This window comes from Oryctolagus cuniculus, chromosome 9 (assembly GCF_051225735.1).
Source record: "Oryctolagus cuniculus isolate XC-2025 breed Fujian yellow rabbit chromosome 9, ASM5122573v1, whole genome shotgun sequence".
Lineage (NCBI taxonomy): Eukaryota > Metazoa > Chordata > Mammalia > Lagomorpha > Leporidae > Oryctolagus > Oryctolagus cuniculus.
In genome coordinates this window covers 127,032,245-127,045,666 of record NC_142875.1, presented here as the reverse complement: position 1 = coordinate 127,045,666, position 13,422 = coordinate 127,032,245, and the positions used below count along the sequence as shown (strand labels likewise).

Sequence of the window (13,422 nt, the reverse complement as noted above, 5' to 3'; positions counted from 1 at the left end):
CCTGGGACTACTGCATGCACAGTTCTGCATAGGCATGGCCCATCCCCCACTCCCCAGTCACCTGTGCGTTCCCAGCAAGTGTCCTAGCCCCAGGAGGGTCTCGAGCTTCTGCACTGTGTGGTTCAGGCAGCAGGAAAGGGACAGCGATAGAGACCAATGTTTTATGCACTTGCCCAAGAGAAAAGTGAGTGACTCTGAAATCCTAAGATTGGGCCATGAGAGTGGAGTGGGAGTTCTTTTATTTGATGTCCCTTGTAGGAGGAAACAGTTTCAGTGAAAGACCAGCTCCTAAATATTAGTTTTTTTTTTTTTTTTTTTTTTTTTTTTTTTTTTTTTTTTTGGACAGGCAGAGTGGACAGTGAGAGAGAGAGAGAGACAGAGAGAAAGGTATTCCTTTGCCGTTGGTTCACCCTCCAATGGCCACCACGGCTGGCGCACTGCGCTTATCCGAAGCCAGGAGCCAGGTGCTTCTCCTGGTCTCCCATGGGGTGCAGGGCCCAAGGACCTGGGCCATCCTCCACTGCACTCCCGGGCCACAGCAGAGAGCTGGCCTGGAAGAGGGGCAACCGGGCCGGGACTAGAACCTGGTGTGCCGGCGCCGCTAGGTGGAGGATTAGCCTATTGAGCCGCGGTGCCAGCCTAAATATTAGCTTTTTTAAAAAATTAATTTATTTGTTTGAGAGAGGCTGAGTTACAGACAGAGGGAGGGAGGGAGAGAGGGAGGGAGAGAGAAAGAGGTTTCCCATCCACTGGTTGACTCCCCAAATGGCCATAGCAGCCAGAACCGAGGTGATTTTTTTGTTGTTGTTGTTGTTGTTGTTGTTGTTTTTTTTTTTTTTTTTTTTTTTTGACAGGCAGAGTGGACAGTGAGAGAGAGAGACAGAGAGAAAGGTCTTCCTTTTGCCGTTGGTTCACCCTCCAATGGCCGCCGCGGCCGGCGCGCTGCGGCCGGCGCACCGCGCTGATCCGATGGCAGGAGCCAGGAGCCAGGTGCTTTTCCTGGTCTCCCCATGGGGTGCAGGGCCCAAGCACCTGGGCCATCCTCCACTGCACTCCCTGGCCACAGCAGAGGGCTGGCCTGGAAGAGGGGCAACCGGGACAGAATCCGGCGCCCCGACCGGGACTAGAACCCGGTGTGCCGGCGCCGCTAGGCGGAGGATTAGCCTAGTGAGCCACGGCGCCGGCCCCGAGGTGATTTTTGACTGCTTTCCCAGGCCATAGCAGAGAGCTGAATCGGAAGTGGAGCTGCTGGGACAGGAACTGGCGCCCATATGGGATGCTGCTACTGCAGGTGGAGACTTAGCCCACTGCTCCATAGCAGTAGCCCAACTTACTTTTTCTTTTCTTTCTGTTGTTTAAAAGTTAGGATGACATGTAGAGAATGATGTTGTGTGCCCCTGGTTCTACCGTCAGCGATTGTTTGAGTGACAATTCCTACTGATCTGTATGTCCGGAAATGCAGAATACAATTATTTTACATGTTTCTAAACTTACCTAGATGGTATCAGTTCCTTCTTTTCATTCAACATTGGGCCTCTGCCATACAGTTGTGTTAATATACAGAGCTAAGTTTTGCTGGTTCTATAATCATCAGAATCTATCCGATCTTATAGATTTGAAACTTAGGTCATTTCCACATTTTGGCTGTTGCGAGCTGTGTTGCTGTGACTTTTTTTGTGCAGTGTGCTTTTGTGCAGAAACGTGGGGTCTGTGGCGAGCATGCAGGCAGGTGGAGCTGCGGGGACAGAGAGAGGAGTACGGGCTGTTGCGTGTGCCCAGACCCTTGCAGCAGTGAGTGGGTTGGTCCCCTTGTGGCCTTTTCACCATCACTGGGTCGTGTGAGACTTGTAGAGATTTTTGCTCATCTAGTGGTTGCGAATTGGGTCTCAGAGAGCCATGACACAAACGTGATCAGAGCATGTTTGCTCGGCTCAGCAATGAGCAGTGTTTTACAGGATCATTTTATGTTGGTGAATTCTGAACACCACTTGGCACCAGATACTGTGAGAGAAGTGTGTTTTGAAGGATGAGGATTGAAAAATGTGTGAGTGCACATGTGTGTATATACATGTGTATATACATGTGTGCACATGCATGTGCATATGTATATGCATATGTGTGCATGTGTGTATGTAGGTGTGTATATGCAAATACATGTGCATATATGCAAATGCATATGTATATGCATATGTGTGTATGTAGGTGTGTATATGCAAATACATGTGCATATATGTAAATGCATGTGTATATACATGTGTGTGGTGATCTAAGAGGGACTGAGTTCTTTTCTATAGCAGTGATCAATATAAGTTGTGAAATTTTAAAAAATAAAATAATGACAATTTAGGTTAAAAACCCAGTGGTTAAAGGCAGAAATGAAAGCGCTGACAGTCTTGAGAATGGCGGCTTCTGGGGGAGGGACTTGGAGGTGCAGCTGTTGCCTGTTGCAAGCCTTGTCATTCTCTGTTTTCCCCCAATTCTGTGCACGATAGGAGCAATGGGGTCATCCAGCCGTGCGGTCCCCAGCAGCCTGCGAGCGCCCAGCCCTCCTCACCACCGGCACACCCTCCCCGCGAGAATGGGAGGCAGCAGCGGCTCCCTCCCAAAGGCTCATGGGGTGGCTGCCACGCCACACTGCCACCGGAACCAGAGAGCAGTGGATTCCCGATGTCTCCTCGAGCTGTGTGGTCCCTGATGAGGTACTGGGTTGTGGGTCTGGGGCTGTGTGCGTCTTCCATGTCCAGTGTCGCCAGGTGCGGCTGTGAGGCCTGGAGAATGGAGATGCTGAGTTGCCTCTTGTTCCCTGCCACGTCGTCCCTTGCTTGCTCTCCCTCCCTCCCCTACGTTAGACTGGGTCATGAGGCCCGGCTGGAGGAATTGCGGTTCTGCCTGCGGCCCTTGGCCATTTGGGAGCGGAGCAGTGCGGGGTGGGTGTGTGGGGGCCTCTGATTTCCGGGGGCAGAAGCGGGTGTGTCCTGCGCATGCCCTCCCTGCTGTTTGTGTTTCATGTGAGGTATTGGAGGAGTCCAGGGCACTTCTCTCGCGAATTTCTGAAGATGCAGGAAAGTCTTCAGAGTGTGGGATTTAATTCTTTTTCAAAAATATTTTGACCGAGCTGTGAAAAGTACCCTGGCTTTGTGGGCACAGGTGCACTTAGCGCATTCCATTGTTCCTAGAATAGCTCAGGCTGCGGCAAGTCGAGATTGACAGGTATTTGTTAAAGGATGAATGAATGTAGGCGCTCTAACTTTTTAAAGACTTCATTTGAGCCATGATTGGTGAATGGATCAGACCCTGCGCTGGACTGCTACCAGGCTGGGGGAGGGGGGGCGCAATGAGCATTTGTAGGGGGCCTGCAGAGCAGAGAGAAAAAGGCCACCTGGCTGGCAAAAGCCAAGCCCTAACCTCACTCGAGTGGGAAAGTCCTCGTAGACTGAAGTCGGTGGTGCAGTGAATTGCCTTTGATTGGCTTCTGTGGGAAGCCAGGGTGCTAGAGCCAGCCCAGCCCAGCGGGCTCCTGACTGTTGCGTTTTATGGAACTTGTCTTCGCCGTTCTGGTACTTGACACTTTACATTGTTGTCCTGGTCTTCCTCGGGGTACCTTGAAACTAACCCTTAAAGGTTCTTGGTCATACCTGTTTTGCTTCTTGGATCTTGGCTGCTTCATTCATCGGTCAGTTCCTGTGCAGAGTCTCCCATGTGCCGGGCATGTTCCTGGCCACAGGGATGTCCTGGAGAAGGGGGAAGGTGAGACCCTGGCTGCTGTGTGCCCCTTCTGCAGAGGAGGACAGCCAAGAGGTCGCCCACAGCGAATGAGCGCTGTGGGTTCCAAAGAGAGGGTGGGGCAGGCTGTGTGAGAGCATGGTGGTGCCTGCGGAGTGTCAGTCCAGGAAGGCTTCCTGGAGGAAGGAGGAACCAACCCTGCAGACATGTTCAAAGACCTGTGGGGAGGAGATGGTGTCTAGCCTGAGACTGAAGCCAGTGGGGAGTGGAGTGGGTGAGGGTAGAGCTTGTGCTGTGTGGGCCCTGGGAAGGCCCTGGAGGGCTGTGTTTTTTTGTAGAGTGTGGGAGGATGTGATGATGTTTCTTCCTTAAACCCATCCCTGTGTCCTTGCCTGCGTGCATACCTGGGGGATGAGGGTGGAGAATGGAAGGGCTCGGGGGGCGGGGGTTCCCTGCAGAATGACGGGGGAGAGAAGGGGTCTTGACGGAGCGTGGTGGAGCCAGAGAGAAAAGATGCTGTGGCTTTGGGGTGTAGCCTGGATATGAACCCAGCAGCATGGATGAATTAGGGTCACGGGGTCAAGGCCATGAGAATCTGGGGGCTCCAGGCTGAAGTGCTTGGGTGGAAGGGGAAGGAAACCTAAGGGGCGGTGAGCTCCCCAGCGGCGTGGCGGAGGACAGAACCCCAGTAGTGAGTGAATTTCCAGGGAGAGGAGGGCCAGGAGCACGAGGAGCAGTCGTGGTGCCTAGAGAATGTCGACCTCTGCCGTGGTGCACCAGGCAGGACTGCAAGATTGAGTTGGAGAAACAGTGGGGTTTTGACCGGAGGTAAATAAGGAGAGGGAAGGAGTTTCGAGAGACTTGGAAGCTTTGGGGGTGAGCCAGCAGGAGAGGACGGGGCAGGGCTGTGCCTGTGGGGTCCGCTCATGCTTGTGTCCCAAGCTCCTGCCCTAGCGGCTGGCCAAGAGCAGGTGCTGCAGTATTGGAGACAGGAGCAAGTGAGTGAGGGGATGGGAAGGCACGCTGGGGTGAAACGGGGAGCGTAGCGGTGAAGGAGTTGGGAAAAGGGTGGTCGCTGGAGGGATGTGCCTTAGCCGGCTTTGTTTTTTGCTACTGTAACAAAAGCCCTGAGGCAGACAGACTTTTAAAGGAGAGATGTGCTGGGGCTGCAGGTCATGGCCCTGGCATCAGCTCAGCTCTGGCCAGGCCCTTCCTGGCCGCGTCACATCAAGCGGAGAGGACGTGCGTGTGTCTGTGTCCATGTCTGTCGGGCTCATAGCCCTCTTTTTTCAGATACCAGGATTTGGTTGTAGGTGCTCCATCCTTATGCCCGTCTGACCCTGATTTCTTCCCAACAGCTCTACTCATGGACGTCACGGTCACGGTCAGGGTCAGTTTTCCTACCCTTTGTACCTTCAGTGTGTAGCTTTGGGGATTAAACACCTGCCCGAGCTTGGAGGAACAAACCACACCCAAAGGATAGTAAATGTCCGTGTGTGTGTGTGTGTGTGTGTGTGTGTGTGTGTTTGTGTTTATAGGCTCTGCAAAGAAAGGAAATTCTCACTTAATGAGTTTGCCTCTTTGCATATAAATTCTCTTTCCGTGGCTGATTTTAATCTGTGAGTGTGAGGGCGCTGATGGTGGAGTTGGGAGGGACGTGCCCCCCTCAGAGCTGAGTATTTCCTGAGCGCATGCAGTAGACATAAGTAATTTCAAGAGCGTAAGTCACAGTAAAGTGACCTAATTGGGAAATGATGGCATTTGAGAATTCCTTATCTTTGTAATACGGTTTAATTACGTTTACATGGTTTAATTTCATTGTTGTTAATAACCACGTCACAGAATTCCTGACATAGGAAGCCGGTGTGAGCCACGCCCATGCAACATTGTGCGGCGGGGCAGGCGCAGGCACGTCCCGTGTGTGATCCCACACAGTGTCTCAGCAGCCAGTGCTTCCCTTTGATGTGAGAAACTGAGACTCCTAGAGGTCTCCAGGCCTTGCGTAAACTCACCTAGTGAGTGACAGGGTCAGGATCGGTGCCCAGGAACTTGGCCTTGTAACCTTGTGCCAGGCATCGAGTCCAGAGTCCTGGCTTTGGGTGGTGGACAGGTCACCTTGATCCCTCTCCATGGCACTGGCCGGCCCGTGAACTCTCCAAGGGTAGAAAAGATTCTTAAATTCATCCTCGGGTACGCAGTGTGATAGCCCTGACTCGCTTTGAGTACCTGGCATCCAGCATTCTTCTGTAGATTCCGTTTCACTTCCTTAACCTTCAGCACACTGTGTGTGGGGAACAGTGGCGTGATGGTGGACTGATGGCAGTGGGCAGGGCAGCTGGAACCAAGCGACTTACAAGTTCATGGTCGCGGGCCACTTTCCTTCAAGGTAGGGAATGCTGTCCGATATTTTCTCTTTGGAAAGGAGCAGCATTGTCTATTTGAGCATAAACCTAGGTAGTATTAAAGTTATTGTTTGAAAACTGTGTGCGTATCTCTGGCAGAAGATGATCTGGTTCAGCCAATTGAAGTTCAGAGAGGCTGCGCCATCCCAGCTTGGAAGATCCTTGCTGTGCACGCACAGTGTTTGCTGGCTCGACCCAGACGATTACTTTGTGTCTGCGAGCCCCAGTTTTCTCATCTCTGTAAGGGGAAACACCAGTCCCACGTATCTGTCACTGTCGGGCTGTTTGGACTGACGGCTGCCGCAGGATTGGCACCCTAGGATCCCATGCCCCTTCGGCACGTGGAAGCCAGCCGTGTCGTGGTCATTGCTCCTGTACTGCAGACACGGTGAAGCTGCAGCCTCCAGGCAGGGAGTGGCTGCGGGTGGGACTTCGGGGGTGGTTGAGGTTGAGCTTTGAGGCTCTTGGGGGCACGCGTTTGTGTGCCATGCACTGTTAGGGGGCTGACTCCAGCAGTTCAGGTGTGGTTTTCCGAGGTTGCCCAACGTGGGGAGCACTCCTGCTGTGGCGTGTGTTTTGGTATCTGTTTCTCTATGGAATTAGGGATTGGCCTTTGGGAAGCAAGCATAAGGAAAACCCAGAACTGAGGCATCGCCATACTGTTTTCCATATTTCCAATTTGTTTTCCCACCAACAGGGTGTGAGGGTACCCTGTTCTCTACAACCTTGCGGTCATTTGCTATTGGTTGATTTTTGGATTAGGACATTTTTGTTAAAAGCATGTTTTTGTTTTTTGTTTTTTTTTTCACCTGTGTGGTGGGATGGTGGTGAGATTTTCACTTTACTGGATCTGAATAGTTTGTCCCTGTATATACCTTACACAGGAGTAAGAAACAAAAGGCAGGTTTATCCTAGAGAACAGTTTGGCACTAAAGTGAAGTTATAACATAACTGAATTAAGGAGACTTGGGACCGATATGAATGTTTTGACCTTTGTTGGTAGAATGGGTTGCTGATCTTTTCAAGGTCATTTTAATATTTTATTTCAGTACACCTGGGATTGCATTCTTTGTCCCCAAAATAAGAAATGCTATGCAAATTAACCTCCCATGGTAGGATTTTGAGGTTTTCTGCCGTACACGGGGTCCTGTGAGGAGGCCTTCTGACTGCCAGCCTCACACAGGGCTGGAGAGAAGCTCCCTGAGGGGTGAAGTGGACAGAACAGACTCTGTGCTGGGAGCCTGCATTACTGGCGAGTCGCACCCAGGCTCTCTAGGGTTCCTGCCCCCTTCTCATTTTCCCATTGATTGATCTCAGCGGAGCCATCTTCAGCCTGATTTGGCTGCTGCTTCCAGAAATGAAATGGCTGGAATAAAAGAAGTGGGGGCGAACTAATGGGTCCACACAGAAACTGGGTCCAGCAGCTAAGAGTGAAGTTTGTAGGTGTGTATTTAGCTAGTATGTCCCCATCTCCCACTTAAGGAACATGCACGCTGTACGGATGAGTCCCGTTCACACAAGGCATCTCATGGCGGCAGGAATTAACCAACATCTTACACTGAAGAGACCTGAAACTCTGTTATGGTGCTGGGAAGCTCCTGTTGGCTCCTTTGCCTTGTGTAAAGGTGACGGGGTCGCACTTCACCGTGGGATTCACCCTCCTCTATGCTATAAATGCCTCCATGCTTCTGCCTTCAGAGGCAGTTTTTAAATGACTGTATTCAGTCTAGTTTGGGAGAAGTGGGAGTGAAACGTGCATGTGTCCAGGAAAGATAATTTGCAGGCTGCGTTATGTAATGACACTGACCAAACCAGCCAGCATCACGCACATTATTATCAAGCAACTCTGTGTCTTAGTATCATGGTTGTATTTAGAAGGTATAGAGAAAGCACGAGTCACACACACACACACACACACACCCACCTCCATGAGGTTGGTGCTAGTATTACCCCCATTGTACCAATGAGGACACTGACACTGGTTTATTCCCCGGATGTGCACGATAGAAGCCAAGAGCTCAGAATTGCATGTGGTGAGTGGCAGGGAGCCAACACTGGAGCCATCATCTCCTGCCTCCCAGCGTGTGTAAGAGTAGGAAGCTGGGTTGGAAGCTGAGCTGGGACTTGAACCCAGGCCTTCTGTCAGCAGGGGCCTGAAAGTTCCAAGTGGTGTCTTAACTACTTTGCCAAACACCTGCCTCCGTCAAGACCTTGTTTTCGTCCAGAGTCCTATCATTTGGGTACAACATCCAAATGGTATTCTTTTATCATATTTGCCCTGTATGTGCCCTGAGATTTTTCCCTTTCTTTTTATTTTTTTTTGGGGGGGGGGAGGGGGAGTGAAAGAATGCTCCCATCTGCTGGTTCACTTCTCAAATATCTGCAATGGCCAGGGCTAGACTGGGTCCAAGCTGGGATCCAAGAACTCAATCCAGTTCCCCCACACAGGATGCAGGAACCCAGTGACTTGAGCCAGCACTTCTGCTTCCAGGGTCTGCACTGCCAGGAAACTGGTGTCAGGAGCTGGAACCAGGAATCGAACCCAGGTACTCCCACAGCGCATGCCCAGGTCTTTTTTTTTTTATTATTTTTTTATTTTTTATTTTTATTTATTTTTATTTTTTTTTTAACAGGCAGAGTGGACAGTGAGAGAGAGAGACAGAGAGAAAGGTCTTCCTTTGCCGTTGGTTCACCCTCCAATGGCCGCCGCGGCCGGCGTGCTGCGGCCGGCGCACCGCGCTGATCCGATGGCAGGAGCCAGGAGCCAGGTGCTTTTCCTGGTCTCCCATGGGGTGCAGAGCCCAAGCACTTGGCCATCCTCCATTGCACTCCCGGGCCACAGCAGAGAGCTGGCCTGGAAGAGGGGCAACCGGGACAGAATCCGGCGCCCCAACCGGGACTAGAACCCGGTGTGCCGGTGCCGCAAGGCGGAGGATTAGCCTAGTGAGCCGCGGTGCCAGCCAGTGCCCAGGTCTTAATCCCAAGGCTGGATGCTCTCTCCCCCTGTTAATTTTTAATGTAACTGGCTTGACCGCAGCTTTGCCCAGCTGCTGTCCCCACAGGTGCACCTGTGCTGCTGGCGTGCCTGGTAGCTTGTGGGGTTGTAGAGAAGGGAGGTGGCGACCACTGCAGGCCAGTGTCCTTCTGTGGAGAAGTTTCCTGGGAAGGTTGGACAGATGGTGGTGTTTTGCTATAGGAGTAGTAGGAATGGTGAGAATTTAATTTAAGAAAATATAATTCAGCTGAAGTGTTGCTTTAAGAAATGAGCTGACTGGGTCGCTTGGTGTTCTGGCTTCCTCATTGTGCCCTGTTTACCTGGGTACCAGCATCGGTGTGGCTTGGATGTTGCTCGATGGGTTGGTTGGTTTACGCAAGCTGGTTTCCCAAGTTGGTTTAAAATATCTTTGTTTCAAAAGCAAAACTTAGCCCAAGAGTATTTTCTTTTGTGGATAGAGAATTTGAGGAAAGTCCCCCCCCCACTCTGCTTTCTGAGCGTTAGCCAGAGTGATGTTGCCCCCTCGGAACCAGACTTAGACTGGTGGAGCCAGAATTACCTTGAACGGTGCATCTGGAAGCGGCTTGAAATCATCTGTGATTCCTGGAATGTGCTCAGCTCTAAAAGGGATCATTTCAATGAAGTGTTCCTTCATTCAGAGCTCACCACTATAGCCTCTTCCAAATAAACCCCAGGCGAAGGAGGCAAGATAGGTTTCATTTTTGGACAGCAGTGGGTGGACCTGCCAACTGCTGGCAGTCCAGGGTTCATGCCGCTGGCTCTTGTCTGGGTACCGGATCTTGGCAGTCGTTGGTCCCCTGTGAGTTTCAGTCTGTGGATGATGAGTTCTTGGCTTTCTCGGTGTGGAGCCGTCAGGCCGAGGCACCTGCTTTCCAACTGGACACACAGGGCCGTATGTCGGAAGGGAGCACCATGAGGATGCAAGGTGTTGCTGCCTGGCATGCGATGCCCTCGCTGTCACCACTGGCTCTTGGAAAGGGAGCTCAGATCTGCGCTTTCCCACTTAACGGGCTCCATCTGCGGGAGGTGACCCCTGGCCTGTGTGGCTCAAACGGGGCAGCTGTGACCTCATGGCCACCCAACGGCACTCCCTGTGGTCTGCAGAACCCAGTGAGGGCTCTTAGCTGCTGTGGGGAGGTTGTGGCTGATTGCATTGTCTTTGAGGGAGGGCTCCGTCCCCCAGCTTCCTCGTGCCCTGCGTTCTGCGTTTCCGTGTCATCTGCTGAGAGAGTGCGGTGGCTGCAGCAGGAGCAGCGTGACCGCCTGAGCCCTCAGGGCAGAGGTGACTGCGTCTCTCACAAGAACGTGGTTGCCCACTTGGGCACAGGTCCTCAGCTTTCTTTCTCTCTCTCTCTCTCTCTCTCTCTCTCTCTCTTTCATTATTTTTTTTTTTTTTTTATTTTTTGACAGGCAGAGTGGACAGTGAGAGAGAGAGACAGAGAGAAAGGTCTTCCTTTTGCCGTTGGTTCACCCTCCAATGACTGCCGCGGCCGGCGCACTGCGCTGATCCGATGGCAGGAGCCAGGTACTTATCCTGGTCTCCCATGGGGTGCAGGGCCCAAGCACTTGGGCCATCCTCCACTGCACTTCCCTGGCCACAGCAGAGAGCTGGCCTGGAAGAGGGGCAACCGGGACAGAATCCGGCGCCCCGACCGGGACTAGAACCCGGTGTGCTGGCGCTGCAATGCGGAGGATTAGCCTAGTGAGCCGCGGCGCCGACCAGGTCCTCAGCTTTCACACCGTTGGGTGCATCTTCCGTTGGCTGCTCTGAAAGGGGCTGGCTGGGCACCCATGTGTATTAAGAGTCACAGAATCTTACAGACAGGCATGCTTGAAACAGTTAAAGGAAGAAAAGTTAAGAATTCAGTCAGCAGTGGGGAAACAGACTTGTGGAAATTCAATGATTTGGAAATTCTCTTGCCCTCCCTCAGTAAGCATCGGGATCATGAATTTCCTCCTGATTGACGTTATGGGCCCATGGTCATCTGTAACAAGGGCCAGACACTGTGTTACACGTTGGATTTCCAGCTTGCCGTTTTAATTCCCGTGGAAAGCCGTGACGGAGGCACTGGGGACAGCACAGGGACTCATGCCAGAGCGCCTGGCTTCTCACTCTGCCCTGTTGCTGCCTAGCCTGCGTTCCTGATGACTTACATTCTCAGTGTCTCAGTCTCCTCACCTGTAAGATGGGTGTAATACTAGTACCTGCCCCATGGACTCACTGTCGAAAATAAATTAATGCGAGAGTACTCCATAAAGTTCATGGCAATGGGATTAAAGGATTCTTTTTGTGCAGAGATTTTTGAAATCCATGTGTACAGGGGGTTTTGAAAAAGCTTATAGGGCCGGCGCCGTGGCTCAATAGGCTAATCCTCCACCTTGCGGCGCCGGCACACCGGGTTCTAGTCCCGGTTGGGGCGCCGGATTCTGTCCCGGTTGCCCCTCTTCCAGGCCAGCTCTCTGCTATGGCCAGGGAGTGCAGTGGAGGATGGCCCAGGTGCTTGGGCCCTGCACCCCATGGGAGACCAGGAAAAGCACCTGGCTCCTGGCTCCTGCCAGGATCAGCGCGGTGCGCCGGCTGCAGCGGCGGCCATTGGAGGGTGAACCAACGGCAAAGGAAGACCTTTCTCTCTCTGTCTCTCTCTCTCTCACTGTCCACTCTGCCTGTCAAAAAAAAAAAAAAAAAAAAAAAAAAAAAAAAAAAAAAAAAAAAAAGAAAAAGCTTATGGACCATGCATATTATCAAAACTAAGACTGCAAGGATTCAAGTTTTCTTTTATACATCATAATAAACTTATCATTTAATTGCATTTTTCCATGAGGTTTTGAAATCCCTTTGTAGGTAAAAAGAGCTTAAAATAGCTTTCAGCTGTGAGTTTATAAAGTGCCATTGCTGGGATTTAATCCTAATGTTCATTTCATGTCCAAACCAGTGTTGGCGAGCTGTTGAGAAATCCTTGCTTTTTACCTCATTCCCCTTTGCTTTGCTTGGTTTGTGAGGCAAGGTTGTACGGTCTTGATCTGGTTTGCTTGTGGTGCTCGTGTTGCTTTTTTTAGGAGCTTACATTATTTTAGAGGGAAATGGACTGGGAAGGCAACCCTCCCTTTATTGCTGATGAGAAGTCCACCAGAGTTCGGCAGGACAGTGGGGTGCCTGAGCTCACTCTCCATTCTTGACCCAGGAGTGTTGTCCTCATGTGCATCCTCTCAAAGAAATGCTTCGCGCTGAGTTTCTGAGACGTACAGTGGCTTCTTTGTGATAAAAATTTTGGATGTGTTTAAAATCACCATTCAGTAAAGCATCACTTTATGAATAAATCGTTAGGTTGGACATCAAATAATAAGGACTTAATTTATCAGTCTTTTTAAAAGACAGAGAACCTTATAACCATATGGGAAGATGTGTTTCATTTGTGAATTTTTAATACATTCATATTACTCAAACCATGAATTTTATGACTTTATATATGAGCTGGAAATAAACATTGATTTTCAAATCGCCCTGAGCTGAAGTCTCCGTGAGGGGCTGCCATTAATGATTTCCCTTAATGCTTTAGTCTATGGGAGTATTGATGAAGTGTGCAAAGGGAGTAGAAACGTAGACTTGTAGGGGGTGAAGACAATTAATATATCATAATGTGGGGAGAAGAGTACCCCAGCGAGCTGCCAGAGGTGGGTGGAGGGAGGGCACCGTGTGTGCATCCTAAGATCCGGGTCAGCACCAGGTCCTTCATGAATGGCTGATACTGTCCAGCTGTTGAGTGGTAGAGCTTTGCATCCTGATGCTTGTGTCTTCGTTATAGGTTTTTCTCAAGCTCTGCATTTGGCTCCCAGCCATGATTTTTCCCTGTGATTATGGAAGGAATGTGGCTTTGTGTAGGGAATAATGATCCATACCGCAATTATGAGGGGAAAAAAGTGGTTGGGTGGGCATTGTGATGCTGTGGATAAGGCTCCTTTTGGGGTGCACCGACCTCACCTGCCAGAGCTTGGTTTGACTTCCAGCACTACTTCTCGCCAGCTTCAAGCTGACGTGTCCCCTGGGAGTCCCTCTCACTCACGTACAAGACCCGGATGGACTGCTGACTTGGGTCTGCCCCAGCCCTGGTTGGGGGCATTTGTGAGCCAGTGGATGGGAGACTGGCCTCTGTCTCTGTGTGCAGCTCTGCCTTTCTAATAAATCAAATCTGAAAACAAAACAAAACAATGATCTCGTTGGTTCTAAAACTGCATTTCGGGTTGCGGCGCCGACTCAGGGTGAGCTGGATCGTTTGTCCTCAG

The 13,422-nt window shown here is 51.0% G+C and overlaps 1 protein-coding gene across 5 annotated transcripts in view; it reads left to right on the top strand.

The window, feature by feature from the left end:
- Positions 1–13,422, top strand: part of TMTC1 (transmembrane O-mannosyltransferase targeting cadherins 1) — a 256,056-nt gene that overhangs the window by 31,867 nt on the left and 210,767 nt on the right. For all 5 annotated transcript variants that reach the window (XR_016213670.1, XM_070049600.2, XM_070049599.2 and 2 more), the window contains exon 5: positions 2,493–2,699. Coding sequence is in view for 4 of the 5 variants with exons in the window: in XM_070049600.2 (XP_069905701.2) it covers positions 2,493–2,699 (207 nt within the window). In the remaining variant the exon portion in view is untranslated. The remainder of the gene's footprint in view (positions 1–2,492; positions 2,700–13,422) is intronic.